Below are 18735 nucleotides of genomic sequence, written 5' to 3'. Positions count from 1 at the left end.
TCCTCCTGGCTTCAGGCAGGGGTTGACAGTTCTTGGTGCTTCATGTCTGGTGGCTGCTTGGCTCTCCTTCACGCGGCGTCATTCCTGTGTCTCTGCTCCGTCATCTCCTTCATCTTTTAAGGACGGTAATTACACTGGCTTAGAGCCCATCCCGATGAACTCTCTTGAACCTGATTGCATCCACAAAGAGTCTTTTTCAAATATGACCGCATTCACATTAGCGGGGCGCAGGGCTTCAACATAGACTTGTGGGTATTTAATTCTCCCCATAACATAGCTGTGGTGTTCGGGTGGTGAGCAGATACGGAAGTTTTCGAGACCGGACAGAAATGTATGTGCAAGCAGAGTGCCTAGCATGGTGGCGGGGTCCAGTGGGTTTCCAGTAAGTGTCTGCAGGTCAGAGGAAGGAAGAGTCCCAGCGAGGTATGCTGTGGACAGGGATGAAGTGCGGTTGTGCTGGGACACTAAGTACACACCTGTGGGAGTTAATTGTGTTGTATGGGGCAGAATTCCTCTGAGGGAAGATGGCTTACGGCTGTTGTTTCAGTCACTTTCCTGCTGACCCCTTTTGGGGTCCTAGTAGTGCAAAGCCTAAGTCAGCCCGTTGGATGCTGTCTGCCCTTTTGTTCTATCCGGCTCTTTCTGCTCCTATCATCCCTCTGGGTCTGTTTGTTTATATTCTCCTACCTGGAACCTTCTCCCTTCAGCACCTCCTCCCCTCAGCTGACTTCCTTCCCTCTGGTCTCCGACATAATATCGCTATGCAAGAGAGGTCCCCACCCTTGCCCCAGACAAGGCAGAGCCCCCACTTCCTTGCACCCCCACCTTTATTCTCCATTTCTCCATACCATCTCTAGAGCTATTGTCCGGTTACCTACCTATCATGATCTCTGCTCCTGTTCTTTGTTTACGTCGTTTGTGTGTGGTCTCCGATGGCATTTGCCTCCTCTTGCTGCCAGGCAGTCTTGCCACAAAGGTGGCCGCTTCAAACAGTACCAGTAGGCACCTCAGAGACAGCTGGGCCTCTGCCTCTGTGTCTGACGGGGCTTTAGTCACGATGCTGCTCGAGGCTGTGGACTCTTTCCATTTCCGTGGGCTCATTGGTGGAGAATGGCATCCTGTGAGGTCTGTTAGACTGAAGGCTTCAGGTTGTTTTTGCCATTGTCAGTTCCCGGACCACGCTGTGTGATGTCGAAGCAGCCCTGGGTTCTTGCCATGCGGATATGGCCACGTGCTTCATCACAGCCAAAAAGAGGCCCTGAGCAAGATTCATCACAGCCAAAAAGCAAGATGAGCACAAAGCAGCATAAAATACATCAAAAGAGCATCCTTTTTGCCTTCCCTGTATTAGCTGCTTGAAAGCAAGCCCACGGTCCTGCCCACCTGAAGGAAAAGGTAAGGGGGTGTCCTTAGCCACTAGCCTCGGATCTGTCTTCCACACTCACTCAAATTTCTTCAAAGGGGATTTGTTGTTTAGTCTTCTAGCCTTAGCCACAATGGAGTGCCAGGCCCAGAGCGGTGATTAGGAAAGACTGGTCATAGGGATGGATGAAGGGAGGAGGCGAGGCAGCGGTAAAGGGAGATGGGAGTCAGGGGCGGGAAGGATGGAGGAAGGAAGGAAAAATTGTGGGGGCAAAGGCTCTCTTTTGCCTCCTGCTTGACGAGTCAAAAAAAATGTCTGCTTGCTTTTACCCTGAGGCAGTGCCTCTGGGCTTTTATATTTGCTATTTCTTCTTTCCAAATCCTTTTATCCTCTCCTACGTATTCCCATGCCAACCCCACTGTGCCCAGCTCATTTTTGAGGTCTCAGTTAAAATGCCACCTTTCCCTAGAATCCTCCCCTCTTCCTACAGAGCCACCACCCTCCAACCATACTCCCTTATAGGGTTTGTTTATGCCTCTGGCATAGGAGAGAACAGGGGTCTGTGAGCTATGGTCCCAGGGATAACTTAGCCTCTTTTTTTTCTTTTTCCTCCTTTACCCCTCCTCCCCCAGACAAAGTTTTCTGTCCTGGATGTTCGGGAATTCACTTTGTAGACTAGGCTGGTCTTGAACTCACTGGGATCCACCTGCCTCTGCCTCCCAAGTTCTGTAATTAAAGGTGTGTGCCACCACTGCCTGGCTCAACTAAGCCTCTTTGACCACTTTTTCCTAATAAGGTTTTATTTGCATAGAAGTACAATTTGCCCTCTACTCATTCGTTTAAGTCTGTGACAGTTTTCACAGTGCAGAACAGAGCCTGGAGCTCTGCAGTTAAAAACAATATCTGCTTCAGCAGAGGGCCAGGTTTTGATTCTCAGCACCCAGGTGGCGTCTTACAACCATCTGTAACTCCAATCCAAGGGCGTCCGACACACTCTTCTGGCCTCAGCCATCACTAGGCAGGCATGTGGTGCATAGACATGTATGCAGTCAAAAGTACCTATATGAATAAAAAAGACACAGAGAGAGAGAGAGAGAGAGAGAGAGAGAGAGAGAGAGAGAGAGAGAGCACGAAAAGGAAAGAAAGAAAACATGACAGGCAAGAAAAAAACAACAGGCATTTGTTGTCTGGCCCTTCTAAGATGAGCGTATGAATTTGTGGCATAGACATTACCACACTTTATGGAAACCGCTCCTTTAATTGTTCCCCGTGAACTGCTCTCTTTAAGGCCAAGGGCCATATTACTCTTATTCCCTAGCACATGTTATAGCCCAGCAGTTTGCGGGGAAGACCTGTTTGTTGAATGAATACATGAAAAACGCGTGAGTGCGTGAATGATATATCAAGAAGAAACAGAAACCAGACAGAAAACTCAGCTGAGAGTTAGCCCTGGTGAATGTAGTTATATGTGAACTATTTCAGGGTATAGGTGTAGCTCAGGGAACCACAGAGGCACTGTGGAACCTGGGACATAAAAGAATGGAGGGGAGAGGAAGCTAAGTGTTCGCGAGGCTGGCATGGGAATAGTCCCTAGAAGGAGCTGTGCCCCTTGGCAGAAAAGTGTGCTGACCTGGCTGAGCTCCGCTGAAAGCCCCAGGAGAATGGCTTCCTTGACCCCCCTCTGCTGCTGCTTTCCACCTCCACTCACCTTACTGGAAGATGGGAGAGCTCCCAAGACAGCCCAGTGTGAGCAATTGGATCTTCTCCCTGGATGGAAGGGTGGGGTAGGTGAATGACACCCAGGCCAAGGCCCTTTGCCCCCTTTTGCCTTGGTTGCAAATGGGGTCTGTGATGCACCTTTGATCCTGGCCCCTTTTATTCAGTTTCTGGACAGGAGTCCCAAATGCATGCTGTCAGACATTGTGGTATTTCGCTACAACGTGTGAAGACTTCAAGAGCTTCCTGGCTGGCTGTAGTTTTTCCTTCCTTTGTAATTTCTACCCCTGTCCTTGCTGTCACCCGGTCCTTCCTGTCCTGTCCTCCCTTACCCTCTATTCTAAAAGGTTTTCTCTGAGTTTCCGCTTAAGCGTTGTTGCTCTCGACACCTCTCTTTATCTGCCCATTCACCACGGAATGTAGAACCATCTCCCTACATTTCATTTTGCATATTTTCCGAGTATCTTATGATTTAGTTGATCTCTGCTCTTTCTCTGCCCCACTCACTGTGGAATGTAGACTCCCAACTCCCAACATTTTGTTTTGCGTATTTTCCAAGTATCTCGGGACTTAGTTTATTTCGGCTCCAAAGTGCTGAGAACAAGGACCATGCTACATTCTAGATTTTTAAAAGCCAGCTTGGTTATAGATCCCAAAATATATCCATCCTAGTAGATCTGAAAGCTGACAGGACTGCCCAGCCTTCTCTATTCACAGTACCCTGTAGACTTCATCCCAATATGACCTAACTTCCATCCTTGGCCTGTGAGCCTGTGCAGCTTCTTTGTTATGTGCAGTTCCCAGATTGAGACTCTGTCTTCCGTTCTGCAGTGCAGAAGGTGGCTCTTTGTAGAGTTGTGCAAGGAGCAGGTAGATATAAGAGTCCAGTCTCTGTATGTGGTATGTTCTCTGTGTGGAGCTGCTTCTGACTATGATGATGTGAGTTATATCTCACTGTACCAAAGGTCAGACATAGTGTACCTCCCCTGCCCTCTGGACAGTTTAGCTTAACCAGTCTGCTTTCGACATGCGCAGGTATTTACACAAGCCCAAAGTCAGCAAGATCATCTAACCCAGGATCAGTTTTACAACAGTCTGTTGAGCATCTCATCTGTTTTGTTAAAATTGGTGATCTATTTGTCCAAGTACAGTCATCCAGTGGGGAAACTGTAATCTGAACCCCAGTGAGGTGGGGGCCATTCGTGTGCTTCTCCATCCCAGACAAACGTCTCTCAACTGCATCCCAGCCTACGCCACCATCCTCTCCCTACCAGTCGTCCATCTATCTGTTCCATGGGTTCTCCCAAGACCACTCGTCACATGCTTTCTGCTTGAGCCTCCAGGTGATTCCGTAGAGCTGACATTTGGGGTCATATCTTAGGAGTGTCCTAGCAGCAGTTGTCATATCTGGGTCTGAGTGAAGTTGTGTCTTTGCTAACGCCACCCAGCTCGGTAGTGAGGAAGCTGGGATTCAAACCCACAGCCTCTGGCTTTTCCTTGGGTGTCTCTTTTTCTCCACGCTGTGCTGCTTCACTGGGGGTAGATCTTTATACTTCCCCTTCCCAGATGCGCTATGACTCAGAGAAAGATCTGTAGGAATGCTGCGGAGTGAAGGAGGAAAGGGGTCCGTGTGTGCATGTGCCAAGAGAGAGACAAGAGCCTGGCCCAGACCGTGTTATTTTTGTTTCATTTTTTTTTCCAGTGTTGCTCTGAATTCTTTTTCCTCTCCACTCCACCCAAGGTGTCAAACAGATGTGAAAATACCACAGAACTCAAACCTCAACCATGGTTTATGTATGATTCATTTGTTGGGATGGGGAAACCAATGCAGGAGATTGCTATGGTGACGGCTGTTTACAGAGGCGGCATGGGAGATACCAGTCATGGGTGAAGATTAGAGAGCATCCTTGGGCTTGCAGAGAGGCTCAGTGTTGCTACTGCCCAGCCTCAGTGGGGGATAGGACAGAAAGTGTACGATTTTGGCTGGAACTAGGGGCAATCAAGCCAACAGGTATATTCCTTTGTTTCCATCAAAGTAAAGAGATGAAAATCTGTGTTCTCTCATTCTATTTGTTTTTGTACTTTCTGTCCCTCCCCCACCCATCCAGCAGATAACTTTACACAAAGTGAAAATACTTAGACTCATGATAGATGGGCATCAGGATTCGATGGCTAAAGATGACCTGGCCTATAGGGTCATTTTTATAGGGTTGGGGAGCTGGATCACTGGGTAAAGGGCTGGCTCTGCAAACGTGAGGACCTGAATCATGATCCCCTTGCACTCATGCAAAAATCCAGGCATCCTGGTGTTTGTCTGCAATTCCAGGACCCAGATGCGGAGACAGAGGATCCTAGGTGCTCACGTCTGACGTGGTTAGCCAGTCTAACCAAATGATGAGCCCCAGACTCTGCCACAACAACAAAATAAGGTAGAGAACAAAGGAAGACACTTGACATTGACTTCTGCCCTCACAGGCGCATCTGTGGGCAGGTATTCTTGTGTGCTCACACATGCACGCACACACCTGGCCTCTGCATTCAGTCTGGGTTCTAGTGCTACTTTACCTGCTGGCATGTGACCTCATTTTGTAGTTTTCCTCTGGGTGAAAATCTTCTGAAGAGCAGAGGACGAGACCAAGTCTCCTTGTGTGAAAAGTGAGACAGTAAACAATGGCTCATAGATTCAAGAGGTACACAGAGTGTTAGCAAAGGGCTCGGCGCATAGGGTAGGCTCGGCAGAGAGATGCTCTCAGGGAGGTTCACCTACAGACATTCGTCTGTTGATGGAAACAATAATACCTATTGTTCAGACGTGTTATGAAGACAAGATGTAAACCAAAAAGGATAGAATGTTAAAGACATTGAACCTGACAGGACAGACTGCTGTGAGAAACAGCCCCTGCATTTGGGTGGCTTTGAAGCTATTTCTGGAATATGTCTGAATCTGATGGGTACAGATCAGGAGGCAAGGAAGGCGTCTCTGTCCCATGCAGTCACTCAGGGACATGGGCTCTGACCGTGTGCCACCTTGGGAGTCCTCCATTATTTTCTGAATCCAGCCCAAGATACAGGTCAAGGAAGGGTGTGAAGCATTGGGTAGGGAATTTCATGGCTCTGCCCTGAAGGCAGCAGGTATTATTTTAGCCCATTGTGCAGCGCTGTGAACTCGGTCACATGGTCACACTCAAGGAAATCTTGGAAATGCAGTCTGTTGTGTCCACAAAGATGCTTTGATGGACAGCTTACTAGCCTGCAAGGGTTCAGTGAATGGAGTAAAGTCAGGCCGCAGTGATTCCCGTGCTTCCGTTAACTCCACCTGAATGGGTGGACACCCTCGCTTAAGCAGTGTTTATTGCGCCAAGGATGAGCGCAGGGTCACTTCTTACCTCATCTCCAGACACATAAATGCCTTCTTTCCTTGAGCCATCCTTGGCTCTAATGACAGGACTGAGGGTCTCAAAGCAGCAGCCATGGAGAATCACCTTTGCCATGGAGAGCCATGGGAATCCATTTTACTCGTAGTGGTGAATTAAATATTCAGTAGGTGTCTTTTTCTCCCTCTTTGTTCCACATCTTCAGTGTTATGTAACAGATTACCCCAAAGTAATCACTTTGGTCAATGACTTAAGACATGGGAACGGGGTACCTGGTTTGTTTTGGTGAACTAAAATGTCTCTGCATTATGTAGGTAGGTAGGGGAGTGTACTTCAACTAGTTACAGTAATCCCAAATTTAGTGATGGGTAAGCCCTATGAGTATAGCATCTTCATTTAACCTTCAAAAAAAAAAAAAAGCTCTTGAGGTCGTGTATGTCATTTTGATCCTTAGTCATGGGCCACTCGGGAGGTTGGCTGGGCAAGGAATTCAGCTCCGGGACTCTATGTGAGGACCCTCACAGTATATCCCACCCCACTATGTCCTTAGCGCCTCTGTGGCACACTGCATCCCTTCCCGTAATGACTATTAATTGAAAATACCAGTGCAGAAGCTGGCAGCAGGAGCTGCCGCAGTGCCACGCTCTGTCCTGGTAATTAAACCCTCAACTGCTTTGTCATTTTCCCAGTTCCCAAGGTCCCCACACATCCATCCGGACTCTAGGGGGAGCAGAGAAGGGTGCTCACCATGCTAGAGACGTTACTGAATCCCAGATATCTCTGCACTGCTGGGCGATCCTGGTGTCATTGTGTGCCTGGGGCCTTTTCCTCACTGACACCCCGTATAGGTAGTGGAAGTGAAATGGGGTGGTCCTCTATCACAAACTAAAAAACAGTTTGGATGGCTGGTCTAGGAGGGAGAAACTGAGGAAAGAGAAGAGTCTAGGTGAGTTTACCCAAGGCCATGCTTGGGTCTTAATCTCATATCAGCAAAGTTATCCCTCCTCAGACTCGATTGCTCCTCCCACAAAGTGCAGAAATTGGAAACTGCTCTCCTTCTTGTCTAATGCAACAGTGACCTGTGACCTAATGTGACCTGTGGGTCACAATCCCTTGAGTGTCTTGTATCAGATATCCTGCATAGCAGATACTTACAATATGATGTATAACAATAGCAAACTTATAGTTAGGAAATAGCAGAATCATTTTGTGGTTGGGGGGTCACCACAACGTGAGGTCCCGTATTAAAGAGCTGAGAACCACTGCTCTAATGCAAGCCTATAACTCACTGGTCTTCACTGAGACCTGTTGTTGGAGAGGTGACTCTCGGTAACCCAGGGAGACTATCTTGATGCCTTGGCTGACAGCAGACACGTAATAGCACTGCTCCCATAAGATTTACCGCTGTGTGATATCATAGCTGGTAAATCTGTGTGTGTGTGTGCTCTAATGTTTGTACCATGGAAGCAGGCAGCTGCAACTGGAGACTATTTGCCTGCCCACCAGTTCCTGAATAATCAAATCACTCTGAGGCTTAATATTAATTACAAACTATTTGGCATATTAGCTCAGGCTTATTATTAACTAGCTCTTGCAACTTAAATCAGCCCATTTCTATTATTCTACATTTTACCACAAGGCTCATGGCTTGTTACCTCACATCTTACTTCCCCTGGTGGCTCCTGGCATTTCCCCGACTCTGCCCTCTTTCTCTCGGTATCTTTTTTTGGATTTCCCACCTGGCTGTATTTTGCCTGACTATTGACCAAATCAGCTTCTTTATTAATCACTGGTAATGAAAACATATTTACAGTATACAGAAGGGCACCCCACGTCAGGGAGCACACATTCTTTTCAAAGCAGATTCTGTAATTGAGTGGCTAGTGGCAGTATATAAACTCAATTTACAAACACCCTTGTAGAAACTCCACGGTGAGCTCAAATCCTGAAAGCTTTTCTTCTCATAGGAGGGCACAATATGAATGGATTCATTCTTCAGCTTCCAGTGTTAAGAACTGTAATATTTTTTATGTCTCCTTCCTGTAGTAGTAGTAAGTTCTTTGGACTCATTTGGGGGCTCACCACCTAGATCCCACACGAATCACACACGAAGCCTTTCTCTTATTTAGAAACATCAGGCCTTAGCTTGGCTTGTTTCTTACCCGCTTTTCTTAATTTATATTATCCCCTCTGCCTTTTGCCTCTGGGCTTCTTTTCTCTTACTTTTATAAATCTCCCCTTTATTCTGGGGGATTACTGTGTAGCTGGATGGCTGTCCCCCGATGTCCTCCTCATTCCAGGCTACTCTTCAGAACCCCTGCGCCCAGATTTCTCCTATATATCCTCGCTGCCTGCCAGTCCTTCCTATCCTTGCTCCTGCCTCGCTATTGGCCGTCAGATCTTTATTAGACCATGTTCTAATAAAGGTGTTCTAGACAGGCAAACTATCACAGCAAAGCAAATGCAATACAAACGAAAGTAAATTAAAAATTAAAATGTTCCCCATGCCCTCCTCCCTTTTTCATCTAGGGCTCATAGGTGACTTCAGGAAATACAAAATGTTTATCCAGTTGTTCACAGGTTTGTTCTTAACTTCAGCTCCCCTTTAACCCTGGCTTCCTACCACCCATGATGCCTCCCTCACCTTTACCCCAGGAAGTGACAGGCCAAGCTTTCAGCTCTCCCATGACAAATGCCCCTAAGCTTCTAAGTTGAGGCTGAACTCATTCAGGCAGCTGCCTTTGCCTACTCTGTAGAATTAGCTTTTACTACCTGCTACGCACAGGCTCGATGGTGTTGGCACCTGTTAGAAACTAAACTCAGGGGATTTGCCAACTAGTTAGAAACTAGACAAAGTTTATTTTGGCCTACTAGACAAGGTTGTGTTTTCTATTTATACCTATCTAGCTATGGACCAAAGCCAGTGACCGTTCTTTTCGATTTCAAGGAATAGAAGTAAAATGACTGCTTTCATCTTCTTGGTCTGGAACGCTGTCCTTTAGTGGCGGCAAGATGGCTTCTGGGAACTCTGAGCTGATTTAAACCAAAATGAAAATAAAGTGGAATAGATCGACTCACAAAAGGCTAAAATACGGAAGTATCTGGCTTCAGACATAAGCAGATCCAAACGCTCACAAAACACCATGAAGGGTGTCTCTTTTCGTCATCTGGGTCTGGAACACTGCCCTTTAGTGATACAAGATGGCTTCTGGGAACTTTGACCTGCTTTGCTACCCCAGTGGAGAGAAAGTTATTCTTTGAATCATGCATGCATTCCTGAGACAATGAAAGGGATTGAAGGTACTTAAAAGCCTGGCCTGGGTCAACTGCTCCTCCCTGGGACCCCTGGAATTTACAGGAGGCCTCAGTTCTACTTGCATAAATTAATCTGAAAATTGGGAGGCCTGGGGACACTGAGAGATACGTTTGTTATTTGAAGAAAGGACCACAGAAGACAGGCAGTTAAGTGTAACTGGGTTCCACTACCTACATAATGAATGGCTTATTCCATACAATTTCCTTCAGGTTAGTTGGGCATGCTCAAGGGATATCATTAATCATTGGAATTGCCTACCCCCTGACAGGCAGCGTTGCCCCAGTCTAAGCCAGTCTGCATTGAATAGAGTTTAAGTGTAACCTGCAAAGATCTGACCTGAGTTTTTGTTCCATTGCAGTGACCTGGACAGAAATAACATCACCAGAATCACCAAGATGGACTTCGCTGGACTGAAGAATCTCCGAGTCTTGTAAGTAGCAGACGGTGTGCCAGCGAGTTTTCATTTTCAGCTCTTCAGCCTGTGAAAACGGTGTGCTGCCCTGACATCACATTCCCAAGCTCTGGGCCGTGGGAATTCATGCTTCTGCTGCAGAAAGCCCTTCATTACTGTACCAAGTGTTCACAGATATCAGATTGTATGGCTGGATGCTGCTGGCTGGGCGAGATCGATAGAAGCACCGGGTTCCAGTGACAGGAAAAACAGAAGGCAATAAATGAATTAAGTCAACATGCCCTGCTTCCTGGATGACAGCAATGGCAGGTTGGCTAACCATGCCTTCCCTTCCAGAGAGATTTTAATTTCTTCCCCAGCTTGTGCATTAAAAGAGCAATTGGGACAGATGTTATTTATCTTCCTGCTTAATGGAGAGGAGGGGAGGAGAGATGGAGAGGGCCAGGCAAGGGCAGAATCCTGGCTGGCCATTCACAGCTGTGCAGACAGGTTGCAGAATCTGAGGTAGGCATTGATGGAACAGGGAGACAAGGAACAGTGGGTTTCCTTTCTGAACATTGTAGCGTTTTACCTAGCCCTTGGTTTGGGTTTCTTAAGGAGATGACTATGTACTATTCACTGAAAAGCTTGACACTCAGAAAAACGAGAGCGGAGCGATTGGGTTCTCTTTCTTTCCTTCCTTCTTTATTGCTGATGTTTACCCATAGTGTGGCTCCTGCCCAGGAGTGCAGCCTGGGAAGTTTGATCCCGGCTTTGATGTTATTTGTGTCATGGAATCTTGCCTGGCTCATCTTTATTGGCATGCTACCAGATTCTACCTCTCTTAAAACACATATTTTTTTTAAGATTTATTTCATTTTGTATACATGAAGGCTTTGCTTGCCTCTATGTATGTCCACCATATGTGTACCTGGTGTCCTCAAAGGTCACAAGAGGGCATCAGATCCTCTGGAACTAGAGTTACAGATGGTTGTGAGCTTCCCTGTTGGGGCTGGGAATTGAACCTGTGTCTTCTACAAGAGCAACAAGTACTCCGAACTACTGAGCCGTCTCTCCAGCCCCTCAGCTCCCTGTTTCCACTCACAGCTCTGCACAATAGAATGATTTTGTCCTTGGGACAGGAAGCACCAGATTCTGACTTGATTTGGGATTCATCGCTCATGCAACTTTGGGGAAATCCTGTACCCCCTTGGATCTCAATTTTCCCTTCAGCAGCATGCTGAGTGAATGCGTCAAAGTCCTCTCAATTCTCGTTATACACGGAGCGCTTCAGGGCTTGATTACTGCCTGTCACGTGTGAAGCAGAACTTCGGTAATGTGGACCTCTTGTTTGAGAAGCGTTAGTAATATTGCTTAGGCTGATGGTGACCAGCATTTTCTTGGTTACTCCCCGTGGACATGGTGCCTAGTCACAGAACAGAACATATGAGGTTGGCGTTATTATGGCCCCCTCTTTGCAGGAGAGGGAACAGCAGAAATCTCAGCTCCACGTCGTGAGCAGTTGGAACTAGAATGCATGCAGTACTTCTGTGCTCACAAAGGAGGAGGATGGGGAAGAGGAAGGAGAGGGAAGGAAGTGCAGCTCCAGTGCATGGGATCTTGAGGAGGGAGAGGGGAAGGGCATGCAGCTCTGGTGTGCAGAGTGCCGCCTGAGTGGTACTGGGGACCAGTGCACAGGGATGCGGGAATCTGATGCAGGGCCTCCAGCTACCAGATGCTTCCCCTATGGACTTCTTCTCTCACCATCCTTAGAATGAAGACCGACCTTGGGCTAAGCCTGTCCTGTGCTCTGAGCACCTGTGTGTATGCCAAGCGAGTAACTGCTCTGATAAGGTCTACGCCCATCAGTAGGGAGGTTGGCAGAGGTACAGGGGGATCCCATGGTTCAGTTTTAGGGTACTTTGTATTAAAAAGCAAGGCAGGAGACTGCTGCTTCTAGGTCATTTGCTGGCTTAAAAGGCAGAACTGTGTTTAGGCATTTTTTCTTTTTGTCTTTTTTGCCCCATTTCTTCCACTTGTTTCTGTAAGAGATGTTTTTTCATACAAGTCAAAATTCACCTAATGTTTCATTTTCTAACCAAGTCAAAAATAACCCTTTGATTTTCTTACTGCTGCATCAGATAGACTAATAAAAATTTCAATTTCCATATCTGCTCTCTGCAAATAGAAAGTTTAAAATAATCACAAAAGATGACATTAATGTCTTCCGCAGAGTCTACAACCCTCCTTTGACTACAGTTTATCTTTTGAGTTAATTGGCGCATTCTTCTATTTTGATAAGCAATACCAAAATGCCTTTTACTCCTTTTCTTATCGACTGTTAATAGATCTGTTTCATTATCTCCCTTATCAGCTCACAGACAGTTCCTTTCAAGTGGCCCTTTAATTCAGTGAAAGAAATCCGCTAGGTGGAATAGCAGAGAAGCCTTCTAACACCAATAAAATATTCAAACATTTTAATCGTATTTCTCCTCCATCCATTCTTCTCAGCTGAGTAACCTAGTCAACTCTTTTTTTTTTTTTTAATTTTTTCTTTTGAAAGGCTTTCATGACATGCTGGCATAGTCTCCATGTCTGTTTCTTATTTACAGTTTATAGTGAAGCAATAAAAGCCTCGATCGTCGTGAATAATTCGAACTTGCCCCCCATTTCCATGCAGAATGTCTTCTGTCTGCTGATATGGTGCAGGTGAATGAGTAAACAGAGAAGGGAGGCTGGCGAACTTCCGTCCCATCCCAGGGAGATTTTCCCTTAAATGAAACAGAGATGTAGGCGTTACCTGCAACCATCATCTCTCCCACAGATTGGGAGCAGGGAAAAGTCTCTTCTGTTGGTATCAATTATATCCTTTTTCTGAGTAATCCATTTAAGGGCTTGCTGTGTTCACAATGTGGGAGCCAGCTTTATCCCAAATGGGGTTAATAAAAGAGTTTTAAACTCCTCCCTGGCCGTCATCACAGGAGGGCCATTTCCGATTCTAATCTAGTGAAGAGAAAAGGAAAAAGGAAAAAAGTGCCAAAGAGCTGAAATGAACACAGTCTGTGTCCCCCTAACTCAGAACAGACACCGGCCTTGGACAGCTCTTGTGGGAACCGAAAACCTAGCCTGACCATGATCCCATGTCCTCCTGCGTCTGGTCGGTAAACCAGGACCTGGATCAACAGCTTTCTTACGTGCCCTTCGCTCGCAGCGTTACTTGCCGTCTCCCCGCAGGTTTCGTGGCTCACGTATCCACTGACAGATGCTATTATTTGTCGAGTGGTATTTCCTGGGCCTTTTAATGCCAGGCACGAGGCTGGACTTGGATGGGTTTAGGAAGTCGGTCTGAAAAGGACCCTGGATACCTTTCCAGCAGGGACCAAAGGATACTGCAGGGGGCAGGTGAGGAGAGCTAACGTTGACAGAAGTGTGGGTGGGATGAGATGGTCCAGTTCCTCAGGCTAGCGAGAACAGAGCCACAGCTGCTTCGAGGCATTGGGGAGCAATGGGAGCAACTTGATCTTCCAGCCCAACAAAAGCAGCTGTGTCTTAAGTAGAGGGACGCAATCACCCTGGAGTGGTTTGATCGAAGGGCAAATTTCCTGACCCCGCTGTCCTTCCACGGTTCCCAGCTCCTTCTAGTAAAACCCAGTGGCTGAAGCCAACAGTAAGTAGAGGCCAAGACGTTCTTTGGAAAAGTCATTGCAAGCCAGCTTCCCAGGGCCTGAGCGAGGTGGAGCAGGGAGAGAAAGCTCGCACGCAGATATCACCCACCTCTGTTGTGTCAGCGTAATGAATACGAAGCTGAGAGATACGTTCTAGGAGGTCAGAGCGAAGCCCCTCCATATGTCTGGAGGTTGACACTCAGCTACTCTCGAGTTAGTCCTTGTTCTAATTGGAGAAGAATGACAGTGAGTGCTGGTTGATTGATTGATTATAAAAGTCTGGCCGATCAACCCCCTAGTCACTAGCATCGAACTGACACCCTGTATAGTAAATGTGCTAATAAAAGTCTGTTAGCTTCCCGGGGCCTCCTTGCCATATGGCAGAATGGAGATGAGGAGGGAAGGAGAGGGGAGGGGAGGAACATTTATTAAAAATTACAGTTTACTACTTCAAACGCTGGGTTTCGAGATCTATTTAATCCATTTTTATTCTTCTAAGTGCTTCTGCGGTGTCTTATTTTCTGTATTTTACAAATGATGAAACCGAGTCTTAAGGATGATGGTTAGTGTGTTCATTACAACACCACCATCTAGTAAGAAGGAAGGCAGAGCTCCTAAACTATACTGGGGGCTCGGAAGTCCTCTCCTTAGCTGTGTGATTTCCCCTTGGGCAAGTCTCTTAGCTACCCTGTTCTTACCTGTTAAGGGAGTGGCCTGGAAGGAAGTGGCCTGTCAGGGACAGAAGTGACATAAATGGGAAGGCTTGAGAGGTTGAGGATTCCGATGAACAGGCTGACCCCCTGGCCCGGCTTTGTGGGAGCCTAGGAGTTTGGCTGCTCACCTTACTAGACCTGGATTGAGGTGGGTGGTCCTCGGACTTCCCACAGGTCAGGGAACCCTGATTGCTCTTTGGGCTGATGAGGAGGTGGACTTGATGGGGGTGGGGGACTTGATCTGGGGGAGGGGGAGGGAAATGGGAGGCAGTGGCTGGGAGGAGGCAGAAATGTTTAATAAATAAATAAATAAATAAATTTAATAAAAAATATTTGCACACACAAATGTGTTGCGTATTTGAGCCTAACGACTTACCATTGCATGCCCTGATAGAAATCTCACATCATTGACTCACCATGTCCTTTATGGAAAAGTTAGTGTGTGTTGGCCCCAGAGTTGTGGTTTTCATTCTAGGCTGACATTAGGCCACGGTGCTGTGTTGGGAGTATGAGGAAGTAAGATTCTCTTCTTTAATCTTCGGGAAGAGAGGATTTCCCCTGTGAAGCAGGTTGACCCTTAAGCCTAAAACATGCCGGAGTTTAGGCTATCCTAAGGGGTGAGGTCATCGTAGAAGGTCTGTTCTGGAATGAAGATAAACCCTTCCCAGGCCATGCTTCTGCCATTCCAGAGGAAACTGGGGCTCTCCTTAATTTCCTCCTCCTCTCAAGAAACAGCCGTCAATCGCAGCTGCACGTCCCCCAAATCCCACGCAGCCACCCAATGCAGTCCCTGTCATTTCTTGGCCCATTTCCCACCCAGAATCCATGCATCATCCTTGTGTCCCCTACCTGTTCAACTAATCCTAATTTAAACTCTCCCCCCGCCCTTGGTAAACTGCGGAAACAAATGTCTCTTTGTATGGTCCACTCTTAGGGTGAACCCCGTGCGTGGATCAAGCTCACTTAGGCAGAGTGACTAGGACTTTTAATCACCTGCTGGGAGAACTTAGAGGCACGGCACAGCCTGTAGCCAGGCATAGGGATGACTTCTGTGAGGTCGCTATCTTTAGGAGGTTGGGATGAACCTGGCCCTGCTTGAGGGACTCTCTGGGTCCTGGCTAGCTGTCTTCAGCACAGTGCTGTTTCTCTGTGACTCTGTCCTTTCTGTGAGGTTGAGCAGGGAAGGAAGGCCCTTTTCAATGAAGTATTTTTGAATCCTTGGAGGAGGGAGCTCCGAGGGAAGAGGTGTTGGATGTACGTGGTTTCTCCAAGGAGCAGCTTTACCTCTTCCATTTCTGTGCAACGTTCTGCAGTTCTCTGGAGGGGGTGGGGGGGGACATATTTTCTGGGAACGTTCTTAAAATAGAGACATGGAAGCCAATCTGTCAGGTAGACGTGTGCAGGCGGCGACACTCTGGTTACCGTGACACCACACTGGGATGCGGTGATTTTTGTCCCAACAGAATGATTACAGTGGGGAGGACCCCGGGGTCCTAGGAGGGGATATGTGATATGGCTGCACAGCCTAAGGCCTCTGATGAGGCCCCTGACTATTTCAGTCCCTGACCCTGGCTGCCTTTCTGATTCCAGGCATCTGGAAGACAATCAGGTGAGCGTCATCGAGAGAGGCGCCTTCCAGGATCTGAAGCAGCTGGAGCGATTGTAAGTAAAAGCACAGCCTTGGATCCTTAAAAAAAAAAAAAATCAGCAAATCAGCCTTTATTTTGTTTTGTTTTTGTAAATTGGTCTTGTGACCTTGGTTTAAAAACAAGTCTTCAGTGTTCCATGGAATGTTTTCTACTCTATTTAAGGTTGCTTTGAAGCCTGTTACAGAGGCACCGAGATTCATATCAATTGTTCTAGAAAGGATACAGTGGCCTGCATTGCATGGGGGGGGGGGCTAGAATCCTTCTTCTTGGGCTAGAGGTAGCCTTTGGTTTTTCTCACATGGGGCTGCTTCCACCCAGACCTCAGCTCCTCCTTTCCTATAGGAGTGAGCTTAATGTCATGGGAAGCCATCGGCAGGTCCTCTACTGCTTAGGCTTCTCCTCCTGAGACTCCTCCTGAAACTCTTGTGGGAGAGGAAGGATGGGCGAGTGGGCGCAGCCTTCCGCGTGCCTGCCTTTCCGAGCGCCAGCCTGTCTCTGGAAACCCACACGTTTCCACGAGAGAACACATTGCCACTGGTTTAAAATAGGCCGCTGTTCTGACTTGATCAGAGGGTGGGCAGCAGAAGAAGTGGGGCTGGGAGTTGGATGGGGCCTCCGTTTATTTTACCCATGAACGCTTTTGCAGAGAACTCTGGGGTCGTTGTGATGAGGAAGGTTGCTCAGATGGTTAAGTGGGCAGCTTCACCTTTCCTCAGTTAATCATAGCTGACAGCTCAGAACATCTGGAGATTTGCTTTCTGCCCTCTGAGTGGGGATTGTCCCTAAGAGCACTTAGTCATGCCGGTGGGCGGCTCTCACTGATGCCTCCCCCTGCAGCCCCATTGCCCTGACATTTCAGCTTCGTTTTGTACTGGGGGCTGGGACTGCAACAGTTCACGGCTCTGCCAGCTTACCTGGAAAAAAAAAACACGGTTCTGCTTTTTCGTCCTGTTGCCAAAGCTCGCTTGCTTGGAGATGAGTCTCTCCTTTTTAGAGCCCTGCTTGGGTGAAATGGATGGCCCGACCCAACTTTCTTTCCTGTGAAATGTGTCATTCTTTCTCCAAGTCATTATATCCAGGGCCACAAGGCATCAGGGAAGGTCCTTGTCTCGTGGGGATTAATATATCCCAGAAAAACGCTTTCCTTCCCACTGTTGTGTGGACTGTCCCATCCGTTGTTTTCTTCTGAATCAAACTCCAGCATGGATTTTGCTATCACTAGTTTGAAAATATGACATTTATTTCTAGTAAGAGAAAAAAGTTATTTAAAAACGTAACGTTATCTTTGTTTATGTTTTGATTTTCAAGTTTCCTAAAATTTAAGTTCTCCCTTTTTTGAACTAAAAAAAAAAACCATAAAAGTATTTGTTAAACCTTGTTCCTCTTTGTGAAATAACCAACATTTACATAGAAAAATAAACATATGGTCCGGTGTGAAAAAGCCTTCTCTTGCTTAGTTTTGTGATTAGACGGGTAAATAAATTCTTAATTTGCTAATTTCATGGTTGTTGGGAGGGAATTAACGAGGGCTTTGGAGACACCGGGAACTCTGTGTGTGTTTCACATGCGATCCGTTCTCTTATTCTACTCCCCCTGCCAAATTACAACAAGCAACAATGAGGTGTCATTACCCTCATTTTGCAGATGAAGAAACAAAAGCCCAGTGAGAGTAAGCCAAGGAATTGTCAGGGCTGGGGAGGAGTCCAAGCCACATCTGTCTGACATCAAAGCCCGCGTCCTTTCATATCCCTGTGTTGCAGACACTAGATGAAGTGCGAGCTTTAGCCGTGGCCCTGCAAACAGCCTCTCACGTACCCATTCAACTCCAGGGAGGCTCAGGGAAATATTCTGGCAAAGGTCTCCTCGCTTCAGAGTGGTGAGCAAGGCCAAAATACCATGCGTGCCTGGGGACCGGAAGGGATTACAATTGCTGAGCAAACCTGGCTCTTTGTCTGTTTTGGTATATGAGGTGGGTAATACTAGCTGCAATGCTACATAAACCCTCAAATCTCAGTGACTTAGCACACTGGAAATTTACTTCTAATTCCTGCAAACTCAGTATGGACATTCCTGTTAGGGTCCCCCTCTCTCTCTAAAGTACGCTCAAGGACAGGAATCTTTCATGCCTTGATTCTGCCATCTTTATATCTTGGTTTGCAGTGTACAAATATATCAAGTCAGAGAGTAGGGAAGATGGCATGGAGCACTGGGCACCGGAAGTTTCCATGTGAGCATGGGAAGAAGTATACCATGTCTATTCTTACGTCCTGTGAACTAACCATGTAGCTGTAGTTAAACTGCAGGGGATACTGACAGAAGTGACCGGGTTCGGTGACAGGAGGCAGGGGCAAGGTTGGGGGTAGTAGCGAACCTGACCTCTGTTGCAAGGGAGGGAGATGGAGAGGTACTTGGGCAGGAAGATGGGAAGTCTCTGTCATTTGATAGGCATCAGAGTCAGCAAGAAGGTAGGTGTGTGTGTGTGTGTGTGTGTGTGTGTGAGAGAGAGAGAGAGAGAGAGAGAGAGAGAGAGAGAGAGAGGGAGGTAGGG

At 47.1% G+C, this 18735-nt stretch overlaps 1 protein-coding gene across 1 annotated transcript in view; it reads left to right on the top strand.

The window, feature by feature from the left end:
* The window catches only part of Slit3 (slit guidance ligand 3), a 589149-nt gene that overhangs the window by 39760 nt on the left and 530654 nt on the right, over window positions 1-18735 (top strand). Inside the window, exons 2-3 of the mRNA XM_050138600.1 lie at window positions 10128-10199; window positions 16129-16200. Of these exons, the coding sequence (XP_049994557.1) occupies window positions 10128-10199; window positions 16129-16200 (144 nt within the window). The remainder of the gene's footprint in view (window positions 1-10127; window positions 10200-16128; window positions 16201-18735) is intronic.

The sequence above is a fragment of the Alexandromys fortis genome, unplaced genomic scaffold (genome assembly GCF_014885135.2).
Source record: "Alexandromys fortis isolate MF-2015 unplaced genomic scaffold, M_Fortis_MF-2015_v1.1 scaffold_11, whole genome shotgun sequence".
NCBI lineage: Eukaryota > Metazoa > Chordata > Mammalia > Rodentia > Cricetidae > Alexandromys > Alexandromys fortis.
This window is presented reverse-complemented; position numbering and strand designations above follow the sequence as displayed.